This window comes from Manacus candei, unplaced genomic scaffold (assembly GCF_025592945.1).
Source record: "Manacus candei isolate 608988 ecotype Guabito, Panama unplaced genomic scaffold, ASM2559294v1 h1tg000016l, whole genome shotgun sequence".
Lineage (NCBI taxonomy): Eukaryota > Metazoa > Chordata > Aves > Passeriformes > Pipridae > Manacus > Manacus candei.
Genome location: NW_026138064.1, coordinates 9301775 through 9325217, shown reverse-complemented (window position 1 = coordinate 9325217; position 23443 = coordinate 9301775). Strand labels below are relative to the sequence as shown.

Below are 23443 nucleotides of genomic sequence, written 5' to 3'. Positions count from 1 at the left end.
AAAGAGCATAAAGAGATCAGCTGCTTTTTTTTTCACTTGGACAGCAGGGAAAGACTCAACCACAGAGCACTGGCAATTCACTATCACTCCCAGTATGAGCTCTAGTACCTGATTCTAGAAATAGAACCTTTCTTAAGCTCATATGATTCCAATTTCCATTTTGTAAAAGCAGAAGGTTATGGAAAACTACTTCAGGATCAGTTCCTAGAAATAGGAACTCCCCCCCAGCTGGAAGACAGGATTAACTACAGTCAATCCTTAACTACAGTCAGTTTTGACTGACGTTTGTCTGATATGTTCTAAGAGATGCTCAAAGTCAAAGGTTTTACACATTTCCACAAGTAAAATACTCCAGTTTCTACACAGGTAGTTCAATTTGCATTCCTCCCATTTACTTTTATTTCCTACCAACCACAGAAAGGGAACACATACACCCCTTCCTTTTTGCAACCATCCTCTATGGCTTTTGAAAGTGGTCTTTTATAGTCCTTTCTCTTCAGGCAATGCTATTTCTTCAATCTTTCTTGGCCCTTATTCTGGAGCTTCGAACATTTTGCTTTCTTTAACAGCTGCACATACCTAAAGTGCCTTGTTTGCTGCAGGAAAGTCAAGGGACTTCATGTCTTTCCCTTGGTCACACAGAAAGAACCAGAGTTCACCATGTGGCCTGCTCTTGGGGCTTCCTTTCCTTTCCTTCTGAGTGGGACAGAAGGAAACTGAGACCGATCTCTTGGGCTGTCTCTGAGGCAGTTCTCACATTTGGGGCACTTGTAAGGCCTCTCCTCAGTGTAAGTGTGCTGGTGGCAGAGATCGGAGCTGTCTCTGGAATCTAATTTGCTGGCCCGTGGGAGTGAGGAGGCTTCCATACTTTCTTTTATATTCCGTATCCAGGCAGACATCATGTCCACAGATGGTTCATCCATCTTCAGATGGTATATTGTCACCAGGCAGTTAACATGATGCAGGAACACCTTGAATTACCTTTCTCCACATGGGCAGTGTGCAAGGGACATCCTCTGGATTGCTGAAGTATGTGCCATTTTAAAGGATTTCCAGCACTGCCAGTTCCCGCAGGTACTGGATGCCTCCATCTGTAGTAGTCCTTTCTTGAGGAGCTCATTAGATTTTCCTTGAATAGACACCTTTCTCTCACACTTGAGAGGAGCCGAACCCAAAGACTGAGAATACCCCTCTCCTTTCCAATTTCTTTTACGATTTCACTCTCTGGCAATAGATCCTAGTTGCTGTGCTTCATAACCTTCTAAGAGGTGACTACTAGCTCCATTATGCCAGCAGCAGAGCAGCCAGGTAGGAATTCGTTCACCAGGCTGGCAGCTGCAACCTCTCTGCAAGTTCCGAAGTTCTAATGGGCTCAGGGACTGGCTAACTTTGCCTTCCTGTCTGATTTCCTCTCTGCTTCTCTCATGTGGAACCACTTCCACTTCCTCTAGTGAATCACTGGCTATTTGCCCTGCCTCCCCTTCTTCTCTTGGAGGCGCAGGCAGAGTAGATCCTTCTCCTTCTTCCTCCCTTACTAATCGCCTGTAGGTCCTATAGATCTCCTTACCCATGTCTTCCTTTTCACTACAGGGGCAATAATGACTTCAGATGTCATAGTTTGGGTCCCTGTCTCAGTCATGGTCTTTTTAGAGTACTGAAGTGCAGCTTGATAAGCACAGGCCAGGCCCCAGTACAGGGCAAGAAGTTACTGGTTTTGATCGGAGTAGGCAAGGCATCCTTCCATTAAACGACATGTCAGTTTATTAGGGTTGAATACTTCTTCTGATGTGAAGTCCCAGGCAATGGGGGGTGTTAAATGCCCTAAGAACCTGCCTAAATTCATCCACATTCTCTGCCACCCAGGAACTGGGCCCTTTAAGGCACATCCCAGTAAGTTCTCTCTCGAAGTTTGTTTTGTCCTGCAACAAGGCAACAAAGACAATACTACATTCCCTAATACCCATAATGTTCTTATAGTGTTGGTTATAAGTAGTCTCATTGCCAGACAGCTCAAGTAAGGGTTAGTAAAAATCATTGGTACCTTCATTGCAGAGCCATCTATGTCAAAATTAAGAAGGGAAAGAAAGTTGTATCCGTCCCCCTGGAGGTCTTTCAAAGGGTAAGTCCTACATCCCAGAAAGACTGTTAGTAAAAGTATAAATACTAAAGCTGGGTGTAAGGCCATGTTTTATATTAGTATGTTCCCAAGATAGGAAAACCAAAAAGATAAGAGAGGTAGTGTTTATATAAACAACCTTTCTTGGCAGTCTTCCTGGGTTTCGGCACCAATTTTAGTATACGTGCTGCCGAAGTACATATATACACATGTGTAGTGAATTCCTGCCTGCCATGCGGGAAGCCCAGGCCAAGTACTGTGGCGACATGGCACCCCAGAGTGAATTGAGTCAGACAATGGGACTCATTTCAAGAACAGTTTAGCTACTATTTGGGCAAGGGAACATGGTATTGAGTGGGTATATCACATCCCATATCATGCACCAGCCACTGGGAAAGTTGAGCGGTGTAATGGACTGCTGAAAACTACTCTGAAGGCATGGGGTTGGGGGACTTCCAAGAACTGGGATCAGCATCTAGCAAAGGCTACTTGGTTAGTCAACACTAGAGGCTCCGTCAGTCGAGCCAGCCTTGCCCAATCGGAGTCCCTTCACACTGTGGATGGAGACAAAGTCCCAGTAATTCACTTGAGAGGTATGTTAAGTAAAGCAGTTTGGATTAACCCTGCCTCAAGCAAAGGCAACCCATTAGTGGGATTGTTTTTGCTCAAGGACCAAGAAATACTTGGTAGATAATGAGAGAAAACAGAGAAACCCCATGTGTGCCTCAAGATTTAACCTTGGGAAAAAACTAATTTGTATTCTGAGTTGTATGTTGCAGGACATAAGTCACCAGATGAGAAAGACCCGTACTAAGCGGATGCTGGTGCTCAACGATAAGACAACTGTAGAAGACAAGACCTGTATAAGCACAGGATAGAGGCGAATATGGGATATGAGTGTGATGTAAAATGGTATGGAATAAGGGGTGGAGAGTGTAGTGGGTTTGTAACCCTCCCTGGGAGGGAAACGGAACTAGGATAGGTTACCTGATGTATATTTTACCAAAAGCTATTCCATACCATGTTATGTCAGCTCAGATATAAAGAGATGAGAAGGAAACAACTCCCTCTCTTCTCTTCTGGGACAGTTGCACGAGATAGACGGCTGTTATTCGGAGGAGGAAAACACCTTCTGTGAGGAAGTAGTCCTTATTGTCAGTTTTCCCTGTGTGTATAGTGCTTATAGTTCTTTTATTTTTCCTTCTCTGTGTAAATATAAAACTGCCTTTCTCAGCAGTCTCGGTTTTGCAAGTTTTTTTTTTCTCTCTTCTTTCCCCCCTTCCCTCCTCCTTTTCCCTCTGGGGGAGGGTGAGTGTCTCAGTGGACACCAGGCGTTCAGCCAAGGTAACTGATAACAACATGTTGTTGCTTAAGACCACTAAGAGAATTTAGGCATTGCCCTCCGCTGCAGAGTACTTTCAAAATGAAGGTGGTTAGTAAGTTAGGAAGGTAACATAGAATTAAGAATCAATTTCAGATGAGGCAATTCAGGAGAACCTAACAGGAAACATGCCTAGATCTGGTTGTTTCTATGGGAATGGTGAGGCTGCACCTCAAACTTTCCAACAGCAGCAGTTCCATGATGTTTACACCACCCTTTGGGACTCTGTGTCCAAGCAGGAGATCTCTGGTCAGGGCACTGCATAAAGCATGACAGGAGACATGCAGAAGTGCAATCTGTTTGTGCAGTTGAAGGATCCTTTCTACTACAAATGGGCACCTGCCTTATTCCAAATATCTTTGTTGTGTCCAAGTTATCTTTATTAAAAAACAAAAGCTCAAGACAGACAGTCAATAAGCAGTGTAAGAAACAGTTCAAAATTTTTCTCTGTGCATTATGTCACAGTAACTGCAATGAAGTGTGGTAAATGCTGCCCAAGATGACAAAACAAAGGATGAAACAGCATCTTGAGTTGCAAATTAGACTCTTCTTCTTTTAATCAGTGTTAAACACACACTTGTATCTTCTGAAGAGAAAATAGTTTAACCTGAAGAATACCTTACAGGTATAATCAACTGTTCAAGACATTCTCCCTTTCAGGGACATGCGGTTTTTTTCCATTAGTCTTTTCATCTACAAAGTCAAAAATTTGACAGGATTATAATTTTCTGACAGCATCTCTTCTTTCATTCTAAAGCATCTATCACACTTGAAAAACTTACAGGCTTTTTGCATGTTATTAAACAAAGAAGTTCATGACAACAGAGTTATGAACATGAAAACCATAAGAACATTAGCTTTTTTCACTTAAAGGAAAAAATACAGAAAAGTCTACCTGAGAAATTATCCCTTATACGATGTAATGTTTACCAAGTTAGCAGGATTTCACATCTCTCTCTTCTTAATTAGGCAAAGCTAATAAAGTTACCATACCAACTGAAGAGCCATCAATCATGACAAGTCGCTGCCAGAAGCTGAATAATTCACTCTGGGAGCTCCAGTGGCAGAAGAAACTGGAACTGAAGGGATCGGCAGGAAAAAGCATGCAGCACACTCCAGAACAACAGCAGGGAAGCCCCAGAGTGCACCTGGAATAATGCAGCAGTAAAACTGTTACAGGGCTGTGGCTATGCCACCTCTCCAGAACTGGACACACTTTGGACACTGCTAGAAACTGCAGATGAACAGATACAGGTTTGCTGCAAGTAAACATGAGCGCCATCCAGTGCCTTGGCACTGATTCACCAGTACTCCTGGGTCTGTAGCATGTACTGTAGTTGTAACTCACAAGCAGCTCTAAGTGCCCTTGTTGTCCCCTGCACAGCAGCACTGGAACAAACTTGGACACACACTCCTTTAAAAGTGAATATCCTCCTCCAAATTGCTGAAGAAAGCTCACTTCATTAAAGAAAAGCACAATCAGAAGCAGGAGAGAGCTGTCAGGCTTCCACTTTCTTCCCATCCAAAGCCTCATGTTGCACTGACACTTCACTTTCAATTATGCTGCTGCAAATTTGATGAAGCAGTTGGTATTTGTACACAGTCCTGCCGATGCTGAGAGGGAAGATCTGCAGTGCTCAGAGGCCTCTGTTCTGTAAGCCCATGTGAAACAGGAAACTATAAACAACCCCCATTTCCACCTACTTGCAAGAAAGCGGGGATAGCTCTAATTTTCTGAAACCCAGTCAAAACTTTCACAGGGAGAACATAGGAACTGAGATGTCAAAACCAGAATTTTATTCTTTTCATGGGAAATACATTCCAGCAGCATGCAACTTCATGTTCTTAAAAAAGAAAAAAGCAGATTGGAAGACATCCAATGTGGATAGTTTCTCCATCCATTCATTCAGTATTACACTGTTATCTCCTACATGTAAAGCAGGTTGGCCATGCGGATTCTATGCAACAGAAACACTCCACTCCCAAGAGCGACTTGTTGCATATTGTAGGAATGTGTCAGTCTCAAATCAAGGACATCTGAGGTACTTGTAACTCTAGTGTTTAGAAGATGAATATTCACAGGATCTCCTTTGAAAAAAGAGGGACTTACCTGAGATTTTTCCATCTTAACCCTCTCTGAAGCTTGAGAAGTGAACAGTCTGAAGGTTTTGATGATCCCAGGAAAGTCTAAGCTAGCTGGCCACTGTTTACACTTAAAACAGTCAACTGCCTGTATACTATAACATTGCTTCTCTATTTCCTTTGTGCAGCTTTTCTTTCAGCTTCTCTTCTCTTCATCTGCCTTTCATCTTCTCCTTTAACCACCTGGAAAATGCATGGTGAAGGTGAAAAAATACCTGTTAAGCAAAAAGAAGGTAAATGTCTCCTTAGGAAACACATGAGAAGTTACAAAAGGAACGGATGTTGATGCCTTTGGGCAACAGGGAATCACAAGTGGACAGTTCTGAGGGCAGCAGGCATGTTGTGACAGCAGTCAGGGGTCAGTAGATCTGGATAACATCATCCCACTCGTCGACAGGCCAGACACCATTGTCCTGCACGTTGGATGGGGAGCTCTTCCAGTCCCACACCTTCATAGGAACCTTCCAGTCTGGGCCATAGTTGGCTTCAACATACTGAAGGGTTTCACAGGGCACATGTACCTTGAGTTCTACAAACTCAGTCCAGCACAGAGTGAACTTTGGAAAGAAATACCTGTGTCATAATAAAAGAACACAGTCACTGGCAGAAGACTGACATAAACCTCTCAATAAGTAAGTTCAAGGAGAAAGCAAGCTGCTTATTCTACTATTTTTTCTCTTATTTCATAACTTATCTATGAAATATTATTCACATACAGGACAAGGGTGTTATCAACAGTAAGTGGTGAAACTGCCTCCTGTGTAGGAAGGAGCATTCTTAATTCTTTTGCTGTTTATTTCAATATCATTCTGCCACCTATAGGAAATGACTTGGTCCCTCTGGAAAAATTCCACTTACAAATGGGGTTAAACGGTTCCCTCTTTAGAAAGGTGTCAAGAGGGCCAGACACACTTAGAGCAGTGGAAGTTCACAGGTAGACTGCAGAGTTTAATCAGGATGACACCCTATAGGAGCACAGTGTCAGAGTTGATGTGTTAAACAAATAAATGCCAAAGTCTATGTACTGTTTCTGCAGAGGGTAACTTGCACTTCTGAAGCTCTGAAGACTTCAACAAAAAAAAAAAGTGAACTTAAAATTCCTTTCCACAGATTAAAATGAAACCATAAGTACTTAGTCCTTTTGAAAAAAAGTTAAAAGATTTGTGCATTTGCATGAACTAGAACCACCCCCTCCATGTTTGTTCTTGTAAGCATAAAGTTAATTTTATTTCTAAGCTCTGAGGAAACAGTATCAGAAAATAACTCTGCTTTATGCTTTAAGTGGAGGGAAAGAACAAAGTGATCAAACATTTTCTGGATATATATCCAGAGACTACTGATTAACTTTAAACTAAACAAAAAAGCAAAAGAATGCCAGCTACTAAGGGGAAAATAAGGTAAACAAACTTTATTACTGGATTTGTGAACATCAAATAGCTATTTTGCATGAAGACAGGTTCAGAGAGTTGGGGTTATTCAGCCTGAAAAAGGTTACAGGAAGAACTTGAAGCAGCCCTACAGTACCTAAAAGGGGCTTAGGAGAGAGCCAGAGAGGGACTTCTGACAAGGGCATGTAGGGATAGGACAATAGAGAATGGTTTTGAACTGAAAGAAGTAGTATTAGATCAGATATTAAGAAGAAATTCTTCCCTGTGAGGGTGGTGAGGCCCTGGCACAGGTTGCCCAGAGAAGCTGTGGCTGCCCCATCCCTGGAAGTGTTCAAGGCCAGGTTGGACAGGGCTTGGAGCAACCTGGTCTGGTGGAAGGTGCCCCTGCCCATGGCAGGGGGTTGGAATGAAATGATCTTTAAGGTCCCTTCCAAGCCAATCTGTTCTGTGATTCTCTCAGCTATTACTAACCCAGGAAATAATTAATTTGTCAGAAATCAGTGGACATGTATTAAAAAAAAAAAAAAAGCTATCAGCAAACCACTGAAATTATATATCCTCCAGATAGAAAGCTCTGAATAATAATTCTATGGAGAACATACAGGTAACTTAAATAAACTAATCTGCAAATTAAAAAGTCAGTTGGAATTTTTACCCAAATAATTATTTAACTATTACTAAAAATCTGATGTTGACACTGACTGAAAAAAAACAATGCCTTTCAGTATTGCTTCATACTGCTGGAATCCTTGCTCACCATTTCCTCATGCCAAGTTGCTGGGAAAAGGCTCTGGTACATACACACTACTCACAAATTTTTTTCTTCCAATTTCAGTTTTATCAATCTTTGGACATGAAAGCACTGAAAGGATTAGACACACAAAGTCCTCTTAGTTAAAAACCTACGGAATTAACTCATTTTAAGGATTAAAGCCTAAAGTACAGATCTGATTCCCAGAGTCAGTTTTTGTAGATACTTATTCTCTGCTGGAGAATGCAACAAACAGGAGGTCTCAACTGTTGCAACTCCAAGACAAGATAAGGAAGATGAACATCCCTGTTTGTGTCTGCAATGCTGGGAAAGTATTTCTGTACATGGGAATGCAAAACATACAGGCTGTGAGGTTTGGAAACCAGCTTTCCAAGGAAATAGACTAAAATGGACTATGAAAAGATATTTTAGAGACTAAATGAGAGAAGATTCAGTTTTCCACGCTTTCATGTGGCAAGATGTATAGAAAGTATGCTTTCGCAAATATTTAGCTTTCTGAAGAGAACATCTTTTACATTTCAGGTTTAAAAACATAAATATCTTAGAAGAGAAACTCCACCCTTCTGTGTGATGATCTAGTAGCAACCAATATGTCTTCTGATATCACATAATTAGCTAGTGAGATTCCTTTAAATTGTTAGAGTGGATTTAGGATTCAGCATGACCAAACAATCACTTCTCTTTTGACTGACCTCCTCACTTTACCTTCCTCCAAAATTTTGACAGGGCTGAAGACTGGAATTATTTAGCTAAGGATTCTGAACAGCTATGTTCTGTCAGGGCTCAGGGCCCTTATAATGGTAAACAAGCGGTTTTCTTGCTCCTTTTCTGTATTCATTAAACTAATACTAAGAAGCACTAGCTCAGAATTAGAGGGTTGGCTTCCTTACACTCCTATGCCTAAGCAAAGTTATTATCTAGTTCTTACTGAATTAGAAGGCCACGTTTGTAACCTTTAAGAATTAAGAAACTAAGATAAGGACTCAGACACTATCACCAACTGGATGTTCTGCCACAGTGTTCACTAAGTTCCTATTAGACAAATATAAGCAAATACAGTTTAGGCAAAATATAAAAGATGGAGCAGATCATCCTAAGTGCAATCACGCAGCACCTGCAGGATGGACAAGGGATCAGACCCAGCCAACACGGGTTTAGGAAGGACAGGTCCTGTCTGACCAACCTGATCTCCTTTTAAGATCAGGTGACCCACCTGGTGGATGAGGGGAAGGCTGTGGATGTGTCTACCTGGACTTCAGCAAAGCCTTTGACACCGTCTCCCACAGCATTCTCCTGGAAAAGCTGCAGCCCATGGCTTGGACAGGGGCACTCTGTGCTGGGTTAGGAACTGGCTGGAGGGCTGAGCCCAGAGAGTGCTGGTGAATGGTGCTGCATCCAGTTGGCAGCTGGTCACTAGTGGTGTTCCCCAGGGATCAGTGTTGGGCCCAGTTCTGTTCAATATCTTTATTGATGATTTAGATGAGGGGACTGAATCCACCATCAGCAAATTTGCAGATGACACCAAGCTGGGGGGCAGTGTTGATCAGCTGGAAGGCAGGAGGGCTCTGCAGAGGGACCTGGACAGGCTGGAGAGATGGTCTGATTCCAATGGGATGAGGTTCAACAAGGCCAAGTGCTGGGTCCTGCACTTTGGCCACAACAACCCCCTGCAGCGCTACAGGCTGGGGACAGAGTGGCTGGAGAGCAGCCAGGCAGAAATGGAGCTGGGAGTTTGGATTGACAAGAAGCTGAACATGAGCCAGCAGTGTGCCCAGGTGGCCAAGAAGGCCAATGGCATCCTGGCCTGGATCAGGAACAGTGTGGCCAGCAGGACCAGGGAAGTGATTCTTCCCCTGTACTCAGCGCTGGTGAGGCCACACCTGGAGTGCTGTGTCCAGTTCTGGGCCCCTCAGTTCAGGAAGGATATTGAGGTGCTGGAGCAGGTCCAGAGAAGAGCAACGAGGCTGGTGAAGGGACTCGAGCACAAGTCCTATGAGGAGAGGCTGAGGGAGGGGTTGTTCAGCCTGGAGAAGAGGAGGCTCAGGGGAGACCTCATCAGTCTCTACAACTCCCTGAAAGGAGGTTGTAGCCAGGTGGGGGTTGGTCTCTTCTCCCAGGCAGCTATCAGTAAGACAAGAGGGCATGGTGTTAAGCTGTGCCAGGGGAGGTTTAGGTTAGATATTAGAAGAAATTCTTTACAGAGAGAGTAATCAGGCATTGGAATGGGCTGCCCAGGGAAGTGGTGGATTCTCCGTCCCTGGAGGTTTTTAAGATGAGACTGGATGTGGCACTTAGTGCCATGGTCTAGTAACCACGGCGGTAGTGGATCAAGGGTTGGACTTGATGATCTCAGAGGTCCCTTCCAACCCAGATGATTCTATGAGAATCCTACAGAAATCCTACACAAGTCAGCAAGGTTTTCAATTAGTCTGCAACTGTCTCCTTCTGAGTGAAGGTGGGTGATGAAAAGAAACAAATTTAACTAAGAAAACGTATATTCAGTTTGCTGACTAGATTAGGAAGCTGTTGCTCATTTAATACTGAAGGGTATGAAACAAGACACCTAGGATCCTATTCAAAATTCCATTTTCACAACATGAACAATAAGTAGTCATGTGCATTGCTGTCAGAACACTACAGTCAATAAAGTATTCCAAATCATTACCTTACAATTCCAAATTATGGGGTTTACTTTGCAAGGACAGTTGAGGTTTTTTTGCCATGTCTCCTCGTTACGATAGTTGCCTAAGGATTAATTTTCTACTGCAAAATTGATTTGTGTTTTAGAGATTTCTTTCTCATCTTGATGTTTATGTAACTTTGGAGCTTGTCACAGTCAGATAAGATCTGCTTGATACATGATATGCCAGCACTGCTTTGGATTTCCCAAGCCCAGCACCTCTCTAGTAAAGCACAGGACTGTTCTCTTTCTAGTACCCTAGTCTCAGAGTGCAAAATCTCCACAACACAAAAAATGCCAACACTAAACAGTAACTTCAATTTCTTTCCTATCAGTGGTACAAATCCAGTTCTTACTTAAATTTCTTGCCCGATTTGGCCTGAGTTCCTCCATTCCATATGTGGTCCTCCTCTTCATAGAAGAAAAAAACATCAAGTTTCACATCCTCTTCTCCCTGGAAAGAGAGTTCCAAGCTGTCTTCCACCTGCAAGACAAAAATACACAATATATATACACATAAAAATACAAGGCAACTTTCATCAGCAGGTCAGAAAACAAAATTATTTTCATCAGATATACAAGGTGACTCCTATCCTAAGTGAAGAAAACACACTAATTGTGCCATTTTTTAAAATGCCTTAAGAACCTTAGAAATTTTTTTGCACCTCAGTGGAGTAACCTTCCCTTTCTTCCCTTTAGCTCCAAAAGCTTCAGCACCATCTCCTTGCCTTCTGCTACAAGCAAAATAATCTCAGTGCCAATCCTCCCCATATGACAAGGCCCATCCAATCTCAGGGACTAAATTCTGCCTTATGTTTCCTCAGCACCATTGACACATATGATACCCCTTTAAAACTCATTAAACATTTCTGAGGTGAAATTCAGACCTCCCAAACAAAGCTGAAGCTATTAAGAAGGGTATTTTCTCACACATAGTCCAGGAGAACACACAAAAATCAGCAATTCTTTGTTTAGGTAAAACCCTACTGAGTAAGCATCTGATGACGAGATTTCAGATACCCACTTCTACACAAGTGATCTGCAACTGTACTCAAACTTACAAACCTACATGAAGTAAAGTGTTCATTATCTCCGTACCTTGCCAAATTTGTGCTTCAGTGGCAATCCTGCCTTCTGAAAGGCTGGAATGATTTCTGCTTTGTAGTCCCTTATAAAGATTCCCAAATCCACATCTTTGCTGTGAGGAATGATATTGCACTGTCTATACCAGCCTAAGGGGGAGAAAATAAACCAGAAAAAAATTAAGTTTAATTGAGGAACATGAATTCAGTAGAACAAAAGCAACATAAAAATGAATTGCCATGAGGTCACCAGGCAGAAGTCTTTGATTGAGGCCATAAACAAGACTTCTACCTTTCTCTAGTTTGAAATGAACCACAAAGAAAACAAATGTTACTGCACTTACAGTCACAGCTCTTTCCCCCCAGAAAGCCAAGAATGAGAGAGAAAGCACTAACTCTTTCAAAGATAAAATATCTTCATTTTTCTAATCTAAATGTCTTTATAGAAAAAAAATGTTCTTTATCTGGACCCAAATCTAATCAGCAATGAACAGCTACAGGGCAACAGCTGTGCTTCTGATTTGCAACCATTGTTTTATAGAGCATCCAAGATGTTAATCATCTTCCAATCACCACTGCAAAAGAGAAGGACAAGAAGTGGGACACCCTTTTGCCTGTTTCATTAAGGGAGCTTTTAGTAACTGTTCATTCAGAAAATTATATTCCCCAGGATTAAAAAATACAAGTCAAATGTGCACACACAAGTTTTCACAAACTGTTTCAGTAACAAAAGAATCCTCACCAGGGATAAGGTACTACTTCCATCTTCAGTAGAACTGAAAGCTTGCATTACCTATTCTAATAGGCTCACATTGTATTAGAAGGTTTTTAAAAATAAATAAACATGAACTATGTTTTAAAAGTCAGTGATATGCATTAAATTGGATGGGGAGAAAAATCAGGCAAGTCTACATGTACAGCAGAAATATGTGTCCATCACTGGGTTTCCCCACCAGCATTTCAGTAAATTCCAAGTCACACAAATTAGGGAACTGTTGATTACTTTCTAGCAGTGATGAACACAACAAAGATAACTGTCAAAATTAAATGCTTCAGTGGAAATTTGCCCAGCATCTCCAGGGCTCAGGTTTCTAAAGAAAGCATTTTGTCCGGAGCAAAAAGGCCTATTTCAATACAGCTAATGCCACATATTACCTTCCAACCCAGTACATTTGGCATCTGCTGACATCACAAGTAATGGAGGATGAAATGTTTAAAATTTCAGATGACATTAAAAATGCAACACAACACAAATGTTTTACCAAGGCATGTTCCACTGCTCAGCCAGAACTTTACTCCCAAGTTATTGAGTGTCAGGGCAGCCAGGTGAAGCAAGGATTTTGCTTTTATTCTGAATTCCACTGCATCAAGAGAGGCATCATCGGGATACAACTGGAAGGCAAAGGAAGAGTAAGAAAGTTATTGTCAGAAAGCAAACACGTCCCTTCATTCTTTTTAGTGTCCCAAGGAAAAATTACTTTAAAAAATTTACTTATCTAATATCTGGACTAGTATCTGGTTTTACATATACAGTCCAGTTTGAGACCATGCACTGAAACAGCAAGTTTAAATTTAAACTCTGGAACATCAATCTTCAGTATTTCCAAACCAGCAGAATGCAAATTCACAGTAGAGTAGGTTAAGAAAATACATATTAGACACTGATTCTCATCATTTTGCAGCAACATGGATGAGCCCTCGTTCTGCACATGCTGAAGTCAATAACCTGAGCCCAGAGGGAAGAGAGGGCCAGAATCAGTCCCCTTCGGCACATTAAGGCTTTTCCAACCTCTAGGACTCCGTGATTAGTTTATCTGGCGCCACCAAGTGTTACAACTGGATATTCAACGTTAAGGAAAAACGGCCACGGAGTAAACACCATGAACACAAATCCCTGAACATCTTCCAGCCACACCTGTGGCAGGATCTGCAAAGTCAAAAATCAGCACTTTATCAGTGCAAAGCCAAAATCAGAACGGCAGGCTGGGAAAACGTCACCAAGAAGAGCTCTTGGGCAACAAACGGCTGAAATGAATACTTTTCTAAACAGGTGCCACCTGCTTATCTCAGTATTCAAGCTCCAGCAAATTTCAATAAACATCCAAAGCCACATTTTCTCTGCCTGGAGGTGAATATTGCCTGGAGGCTCCAGAGTTGAAGGGGAATAGATCTTCCTGTCTTTCACATGAGAAGTGACAACACACCCTGTGGTAAAGTGACTGTCCCGCTACATGTACAGGAAACTACAGCCTATTAGACTGAACAAGAATGCTCCCTTTCCCCAAGACATAAATGACTGAAGAATGGAACCTCCACTGTCCTTTTTTCCCCTTTCATGAACTCAGAGATGGCTCAGATTCAGTGACCTGATTCTGCCTCCACAGTCTTAATTGTTTAATTGTCTTAATTAATTAACTCTTGATCACTTTATAACTTGTGTCCCCTTTCAAGTTACAAGGACAAAATGCTGCCCAGATTGCAGCAGAAACTTTTCTACTATCTACTAAATCTGCTAGTAATATAATGCTCTAAATAGTGGTAAACCCATTAGTTTACATAGTCAAAAAAGCAATTAAACAAGTCACTTTGGAATAAATATACCATTTCAAATGAGCCAAATGAAGAACATGAAACTGCAGCACATAGTTCAAAAAATGTAAAGTGAAACACTACACAAAACTTTGAGAATTGCCATAAGAAAAGTTTTCAGCCACAAAGATACACAAGATCTTACTCTCATTTACATGAGACCTATTTAACAGTAACAGTGTGAGAACTATGGACATGTTGGTTCCCTCATAATCTTTAGGTAAAGTTTTGATTTTATTACCACTTAAACTCTGTGGAATGAGAATCAGGGTCTGTGTTTAAGCTTTAGGTATGCAAACAGTCCCATTCAGGCAAACAGTGAACTGTTCCTAGGTTTGAATCAATCAGTGAGAACACACATTACATCCTAGAGACACAACCTGATTACCACTAACCTGTAAGAAAGCCCGAGCTTCTCTGTACCTACATTCAAGGAATCTAGAGTGTGACATCTCCTCTAGAAAACTGGACGGATTTTTTGGGATTTGAACTTTTAAGTCATCGATGAAAACATGCAGAAGTTCTGGTCTGCAGGGAAAGGAAGATAACACATTACCCCATTTAATTCCCTTAAAAACCACAAGGTGCTTCTTCCTCTAACTCTAGTTAAAATCTTAATGCACACTACAGGCAGTGGTTCCTTTGTCCAAATGCAACCAAACCTAACTATATTAAAAAAAAGGCAACATGAGCTTCAACAAATTCCCCATACACTTTAAAAATCTTGTTTAAAAAGAATTTCTATGCCTACAAACCCATACTTAGTTTGTCAGATCACTGATTCCTTTACTGACTCACAACTTGCACTGAATTTGTTCAGAAATGTTTAGTGCATTTGAAAATTCAGGCTATTTGGTTAGTTGTCTAAGTGTGGGATGCTCTTAAGAACCAAATTTTACCCTGTAATTTAAGGCTATTTGCTTTTAAATATTAGAAAAGAATCCCCTCAGAACATTAAGAGCATGAGTTAGATCCAGTGGTTGGTACGTGTCTTTATGGTACGAATGTCACCTCTCTTTATTCAATTTTTTTAACACGGATTATTTGGACTGTTCCTGAATGGATTTCTGTTGTTTCCCCTTTTCATTTAATGTTCCATACCCACACTAAACTTTTGGATACGCTGTGATATCTATATAATATATCTATCTATAATAAATTTTTTGCCACTTCTACTTCACCCCTGTGTTGATAGCACAGATAGTTATCAAAAGATTTCAAAGTTCTAAATATATAAATGGTAAGCCACTGACCATAGCAGAAGATCCTCTGGTACCTCAGTCATGACTGCTCTTACTTTTCTCACCTTTCTGTCTGCTTCAATCTGGCTGCAGAGCAACTTGCTCTAAAATGTAGCTCTTAATTTATGAATAGTGTGAAGCTCTTGTTTTCAGGTAAATCAGAATTGGATTTACCTCCATATCTTATTTTACCTGCACTTTATGGTTCTGAATTACACATGAGGTAAGTTTTACAACCTGGCTCCAGGAAAGAGTGTAGTTTTATACACATAAGTTATTTTGGAAGTGTTATTATGGCTTTTTACTTCCCCTCTTCCAAACTCACTTCTCATACGCTCCAGGGTAGCGACCAAAGTGGAGTTTCCGGAAAGGTACAAACTTTCTGTCCATGTGCTGCTTGAGCCTCAGGGCTCCGTGCCACAGGTAATTTCCACTTCTCTCATAGAAGACCACCAGGTGAATGGCATGAGATGCAAGCTTGAATATGTAGTGCAAGGGAATTTCCATTCCAGACAGGTCATCCATCCCATCCAAGCGGGGGTCCTTGTTTATAATCTTTAGCCACTGGAACCCCATTTTCTCAGCAGTTCTAAAAAGACCCACCTAAAAAACGAGAGAGGCAGGAGCTGAGGCAGGCTGAAGATTAGAAAAACAAACACTGAATGCTAAATTGCTTACTATTAACTGACATTATTACCCATTTTCATTTCTTTATCAGACTTAAGCACAAATGAATTGAAAATTTCTAAGATGAAGATCAACAGCCACAAGCAACTCCAACCACCTTATTTCCTTAAATTTTGTCCTTCAAACTATTCAATAAAACAACAAATAAACATCGTAAGCCATGCCTAGACTAGGTTTGCTCCTTGCCATAGCACCCTTCACTGCATTCTCAAACCATTCTCTAAAATTACTCTTCTGCCAAACTTGGTGTTCTTAAGTCCTTGAATAACAACACCACTAATACAAAAAATACTACTGCAAAATCTTCTTTAATAAAGCAAATAAATGTTTGTCTGAATCTCACCAAACACAGAACACTGCACTAGGTAACAGGGTTTCATATTTCCATAGAAAAAGGGAAAGAAACTCTGGCTGATAAGAAAAGGGTCAATCAGCATCTGAAAATCCTTCCAATTGCCCTTCCTTGAAATGTTTTATATAAGCATATCAGCTTCTCTTCTGGATGCTACAGATATCAGTGAACCACAAAGGAATGGGGAGATGGATTTATATCAGTGTGCTGCCACACGAACTTATTCCTTTACAGTCATGGGTAAAACAACTGCTGATCAAGTCCAGAGTGACACTACTCTTGAGCTCTTCAGTGAAATAGTAACAGACCATTTCTGTCTCCTGTTTTTTCTATTTAAAAAAAAAAAAAGCAAAAAGCAGTTTGTCATTGGTATCTTTAGTCTGTACAAATTAAATCTAATAAATATTTCCAGATTAGACTTAATTGATGAGATAATCTTAGATTCAGTTTTGTCCTTCATCACAAACTACATCTCTATTTTTAACACATCCAATAAAAAAAAAACTCCTAACACCAAAGAGAAGCAGAGGTACCAATGATTTAAGTGAAATGGTACTAAGTACAAGGATGTACTAAAAGAAATGTAAACCAGCAGACTACGATCATCTTTACAGTCTTGTCACATCAATACCTGCATTTCCTCCTTGATAAATCCCCAAACTCCAGATTTCTAACAGCTGCACCTACATCACAGACTTAAGGTTGTCCTTCTTCCTTTCTAACAGATCTTCTTTCTTTTCTTTTTGTGTGGCCTCTTATTGCAAGTGTTTATGAATATTCTAAGAACTTCAAGTTCTCTGTAAATGACCCTTAATGCATCCAGGCTAGTACCTGGATAACTTTTACTTTAAAACAAAGTTTCCTCTGCCTAAAATATAACTACAAAATGAATTCAGATGCTTTCATACAAACAGGAAAGTACTATGTCACAGCATCATAGAACAGATGAATGCATTACAATACATAAATGTGTACTGCAGATAGACACTTACTTCATGTTTCCATGTTTTGTCCAGTAGTGCAAACGTAGTGAAGTCTCTTGAAGCACAGAAATACTTGCATTCTGGACTGGGGCCATCAGGAGAGCTTCTGATCTGCTCAATGTCTTTATCAACCAGTCCCAGAATCAAAGGATCAATCAAATACACCGGGATATTATGGCTGGATATTAAGCCTAGGAACTTCCTAACAACGTGCTATTTGACAGAGGACAGAAACACCATCTTTAAGCAAACAGAGGTCAATGTTAAACACTAATATTATACATATATAACATTAAAACTCTGACAGAGAGAAGAAAACTCAAAACACTGAAAGGAGATGTTATCTCCTAATACATCTACTGAGTGTACATTTTACTTCCACAAATTGTGCAAATGGAAGTTTTCTCTTTCATAAGAACAGACTGCTCTCAGGCTTTTCAAGTCTCTAGGACTAGAGTAAAAACCTCCCAGTTTCAGTTAGAACTTTCTACAGCTCTGGAGTGCTAGACAAGAGAAAGGATTCTAGGCTAAACTCAAGATTTTTTCCAACTCTAGACTGAGTTGGAAAGCACTTGAATAAACCAGAGATTACAGAATGAGATGTGATGTGTATGTGGTTGCTGAGGGAGCTGTCTGCTGTAATTTCAAGGTTTCTCTGCAACATCTTTAAAGGTCTTAGTGATCAGGACCTGTTCTGAGAAAAGGCACATCTTGTGCCATCTTTAAAAAGGAAGATCTGGGGAACTCTGGTCACCTTAAACTCAACCCCCAGGAAGCTGCTGGAGCAACAGCTCCTGTAAAGTCCCATCCAAACACATAAAGGACAAGGATGTGTCTGGGAAAGCCAGACAAAGGCACACTGCACATAACCACAAGGCAAAGGCCATGGACACTGTTCACACCTGGACTTTTCCAAGGCTTTTGATTCAATCCCAAACAAGGAGCCCAGACCTCAGGTACAAGGACTGCTGTACATGTGGGAGGACTGACTGGGAAGGTAGGATGCAAGTACTAAGGGGTTAAAAGCTGTACCAGTCTCTGTACCATCTCTGTGCCTGATGAGAGGATTTATTAACTTGACTCAGTGGAGAATTTTAATCAAGCTCATTTAAATGTCTGTGGCACACAGATGGCATTGACAGCAGTCATAGTCATCTTACTATTTAAAATGTAGTTGATGTATTCAACTATAATGTTTAAACTTAATGGCTTAGAAGCTCTGGCTTCAGAGCACAAGGACAGGATGTGGGTGACCAACAGAGTTTTAGCAGCAGCATTACCTGTGTGGTACAGGCAGAAGCAAGGCCACCCTCTTAGTGATTTTAGTTACATGGAACTAAAAGGTAACTGATGTGCTCACAATACACCTGTAACTAGAACTGGCAGATAAGACTTACGATAGGAAGCAAATCTGTGCAAAAGTGTCTACTTCCCCATCCTTACCCCATCACTTCTCTAGGAAAACAGATGCTTTCAGTTGAAACTTAAATAGCTGGTAGAAAGAGATGGCCTTGATGTCAAGCCATCAAGAGAAACACACTGAAACAGAGTATTCTGGACACATCACTGATGTGGCCACTTTCTCCACTGGCCCTGGAGAAAGCAGTGGGTCCCTGGCAGGACCGTGGAACATTCTGCTGTGTCACTGATGATGTGCTAAGAGCCAGTTAAACCTTGAGGATAACCCTGCCCACAGACTGGGAGCTGACTGTGACACCCAACACCAAGGGATGTCATCTCCAAGAACAGTGAGACATTCCTGGCACAAGCAAGCAGCCCATGGAGCAGCTGGTCTGGATTATGTCCAGGAGGAGCTCTTAACCAGAGCACCTTCCCTCTTGCTCAGCAGAAACAGGGCCTTTAAATGGCTATTTTGCTAACTAGCAACATTATCATGTTGCATTTGGACTAAAAGGCAGCCAGCTCCCAGCACATCCTTCCCTTTACCCATCTATTCTGTTTTTCCACTGGGAGATCAGTTAACAAAAGACTTCTGTAAGAGTGTTTCCAAACAAATCCTAAGTACAAATATGATAACTGAGCTTCCCATTCCACCCCAAGGGTGAGGTGATGTGTTGGCTGTGCTCAATCCTGTAAACCTTAAGCAGGACACAGCAACAACAACAACAAAAAAAATTGCATTCCAAGTACCCAATGGCATCCCTGGCATTGGGTTATGAGGACTGAAATTGTTTATATTATTATTATTATATGGAACTATATTAAGAGGGAAGAGACTTGGACCCTGAGTTTGCAATTCCATGTGAGTTCTTGATGAGACCTGGGGAAGAGCTGTATGAACCCATGGCATGTACATACCCATCTAGTGCTGTCCTGGCCTGACTGGCTTCCTCTGACTTTGGAAAAAGCTGCTCCATTCTATTAAAAAAAAAAAAAAAGATAGGGAGGAGGAGAGAGAAAGATGAGAAAAAAACCCAAAGTTTCAGCTGAATCCTTGCTTAGGATTTCTTAAAAAGACATTCATGGACATTTATCCAAGTAAGCACTTTAGAGTTATAGCTGTGGTTTTGCCTCTGGTCACTCAAGTACAGCACTGAATGTGAAATCATAAACAACTTCCCTGGATTGGTATATTTAGAAGTACAACACAAGCCTCGGGGACCTCCAGACATGCAGGGATTGTGTGATGAGGCCTCAGGTTTCCAAGTCAGCATGCCAGTAAACATAAAATAGGGAGATGACAAACACTATCAGGCAAATACCACTGGGGGAGAGAGACAGCAGGACTGTGCCTCAGTCTTTCCAGGTGTAATTCTAGACAATTTAATCCTAAAGATAAAGGTCAGGGCAGCTTGTGGCTCAGCTTTTAAGCTTTTCAAAAGTAGGAAGAATTTCTCATTCATGGCCTTGACGTTTAACAATCAGAAACTGAAGAAAGAAGTCAAAGGTTGCAGCACCACATGGCACTAAAACTGCCTGCATTAATTAATTAAGGAAAAAAAAACCCAACCCCCAAAGTCAGGAAACTTGATACCTACACAGTTCTTCTGTAAAAATGAAAAGAGTTCCTCTGTTGCAACTGTAAACTATGAAAACACCTGAGTAATTAATTTACAGTAACATTTACCTAATTTACAGTAATAATGAACTCTTTCTGTTACAAGAAAATCACTCGCCTGAGCATTCCAGGTATAAAAAGCAGGTATAAAAAGCATTCCCAGTATAAAAAAGCAGGTATAAAAAGCATTCCTGGTATAAGAACAGGACTTAATCTGTAATATGGAGAAAATTATGAACACTGAGACACAAAGCACTAAAACTGCAGAAAACGTTGGGTTTTCTGTCCAGGACACCAGTGTTGAAAAACCTGTGGCCAACAGGTGACCAACCAAGGGTCCTGGTTTGACTTCAGTTTTCATACAAAAGTCTTCGAACAAGAGTTGAGACTTAAAAGCCGTGGCGGTTTAGCGCTGGAGCGTCATTCCCATGGGATGCCCCTGGATGACACAGTGACTTGGATACTGGGCTGACAACCGAAACCTGATTGTACCCCTGCTACCAGACACTGTCTCCTCGCCCACATTGCGGGAATTTCGAGCCGCTCCAGGGAATTACGGGGGGGTGGGGGGAAGGGGGCGGGATCAACGCCCACAAAGCCCCTCGACGACGGCAGTGACCACCCACTGACGCCCGAGGCAGTGCTTCCTTACCTTCTGCGACAGGTAGAACTTGTAGTAGCAGAGCTGGAAGAGCAGGAACACGAGGCTGGCCAGCGACAGGAGCGCCAGCACCGCGTTCCTGTTGATTTTCTGCATTGGGAGCCCCTGGAGCGCTCGGAACCCGCCTGCCCGGCTGCCCTCACCGCACAGCGGCTTCATGCCGTAAGGCGCCCCCGCCGCAAAGCCTCGTCACACGTCGTAAAGCCGCCTCCTCTCGCCGTCGTAAAGCTCCCCCAACCACCACCCCAAAACCCCCCAAACACGCCCCGGATAAAAAAAAAAGAGAACGGAGGCACATGGAGGTTCTAGGATTTCTGTATTAGTACAAAACATCGCGTCACACACGCACGCCCCCCTGCCCTGCGACCACCGCCCTTCTCCCCCCGCCCCGCTCCATCCCCGGTCCAGGGATGCTCGGTCACAGGGGCCACTGAGACATAGGGGACCACCGGGCTGTGCTCCGAGGGGAACACACGCCCAGGCTCCTCCCTGCCACAAACAAAGTGATGCTGGGGGACAACACCAACACAAGTCACCCCACGACCACTGTCCCCACCAACAACCACCGTCCTTCAACTAAAACACTGACAAAGCCCAATATTCTTTCAGATTATTCCCCCAGTCTTCATATGAAACACAGGACGAGGAAGGAAGCAGGATTTATACACTGGCCTCTGCTTTTTTTTGTGTAGAGGGCAGCTAAGAAATGAACCTGTCACCTCTTGCCATTTATTTAATATTTGGTGTTTGCAGAAGCACCTATATCCCCTGGATGTTTTTTTTTTTTTAATCATCCTGACACTGACATCCATTGTTGCAGTTCATACAGTTTTTCTTCATACTGTTTTCCACAGAATCAAATGGGAGCTACACTCGTGATATATTAAGAGCTCAAGGGGAAACCTTTTAGTTCTTCACAAGTTGTGAAATTGTTTTAACTCTGAAAGATTACCAGCAATCATTACTAAAAAAAAAAAAAAAGAAAATTGAACTCCTCCTTTTGGTCACAGAGCAGAAAATTTCTGTTTTGCCACCACACAGCTCCAGAGCAAAGAGTCTGGGAGTATTAAGCACAACATACCTGGTGGCTTCAACAACAGACATTCAAAAGGTCTAATCCACTGCCAAAGAACAACCCCTCAAACCCCTGAAACAGATTCACATAGAAAAAAGGTAACCCCCTGGGCTCCAGGTGTCCCTCTCCAGCTGCAGGTACAGAACTTGCACCAGCTGCAACAAAACATCACTGGAAGCAGTGTGGCATCGCTCATCTTTGTATGATGATGGGTACTGAGAGACACTAGTTCAAGGAAAAAAAAAAACCAGTCTAAAAAAATCTAAAGTGCTTAAGGCAATTTTTCATATCCCCATTTACTAAAAAAAAAAAAAAAAAAAATGGACTAGATGTTAGCAGCAAAATTTGACATCTGTGCAAACTATTATATAACAAATCCATCCTTTTTAGGGTAAAAAATCACATGTTATGTTCATCTAGGACATCAGTTAAACCAAAACTTGCAAGTCACAAGTCACAGTATAAAACACTTCAAGCTTTTCTCTAACTAAATGTTAAAGAAAAAATTACATTTTTACATTTGTGCATATCAAATCCACCTTGCAGGTTGCACTACAGCTTGCTAAAAAAAAAAAAAAGAAGTTTATAATTTAAATGCTCTTACATAGGGTTGGAGATTAGTCATAGTTTGCTCCTACTACACATTAGCTTGTTGTAAACATCCCCTTTCCTTCCAAAAAGGGAAATTTAAAGAGGAACTACAGCTGAACACCCAAGATCAAGCCAGTGGCTGGGTGGTGTGAGGAGATGTCAGCCTGTTCTGATGTCTGTGTACCACAGTCCTAGACAAGAACAGGCCTCAAAACTGAATTCCCAGCAGCTGATCCCCTGAAACTCCCAGTCAGGTGTCCACTGCAGTAAAAAGAAAAGGATTATACACAAATTATTGGGATAACAACGTCTGCAGAAAAATGCGTGAAACAGATTCAGACACTGTTAACTAAGAACCATGTCACCTTTGAGTATCTTTGCCCCAAGATCCCAACCACTGAACTTGCAGGAGAAGGTACAGATTAACTGGGAATTATTTTGTACTCTTCTCTGCAAAAAGAGATTACAGGTAACTGTTCACAATGTAAATAATTAGAGATGTACAAGTTCCAGATGCAAAATAAACACTAAGGGCTCAACCATCCTGTCAACTTCATGATTTCTGAAAAAAAAAAAAAAAAAACACAAACTTTATAGTTAATTTTCTTGTTAATTTTAACTTCCCACTGAACACCATAGCCAATTCATTAGAAGTTAAATTTCTCCTCCTCTTGAGAAATTGTG

General features: G+C 41.5%; 1 protein-coding gene across 2 annotated transcripts; it reads right to left on the bottom strand.

The window, feature by feature from the left end:
- Positions 1-5272: 5272 nt before the first annotated feature.
- Positions 5273-21282, bottom strand: FKTN (fukutin). Of its 2 annotated transcripts, none has more exons than XM_051782785.1 (9): positions 21085-21282; positions 19733-19792; positions 17423-17626; positions 15717-15994; positions 14546-14678; positions 12824-12953; positions 11578-11711; positions 10836-10963; positions 5273-6212 (listed from the first exon to the last, which is right to left on the bottom strand). In XM_051782785.1, exons 1-9 carry the CDS (start codon positions 21250-21252, stop codon positions 5999-6001), a joined length of 1449 nt encoding a protein of 482 aa, XP_051638745.1. In that variant the 5' UTR covers positions 21253-21282; the 3' UTR covers positions 5273-5998. The 2 variants fall into 2 exon arrangements, with proteins under 2 accessions (XP_051638745.1, XP_051638744.1); XM_051782784.1 differs by lacking the exon at positions 21085-21282 and adding an exon at positions 20551-20905.
- Between the last annotated feature and the right edge of the window lie 2161 nt (positions 21283-23443).

What these genes read in the sequence shown, in the direction of transcription:
- FKTN (XM_051782784.1), bottom strand. Translation starts at nt 20,793, where the DNA reads ATGAAAACTGAAGTCAAACCAGGACCCTTGGTTGGTCACCTGTTGGCC. An exon ending in TTTATACCTGGAATGCTCAG is followed by an intron (nt 19,793 to 20,550) that starts GCGAGTGATTTT and finishes TTTTTTTAATAG; the next exon opens with AATGGAGCAGCTTTTTCCAA. An exon ending in ACAAAACATGGAAACATGAA is followed by an intron (nt 15,995 to 17,422) that starts GTAAGTGTCTAT and finishes CTCGTTTTTTAG; the next exon opens with GTGGGTCTTTTTAGAACTGC.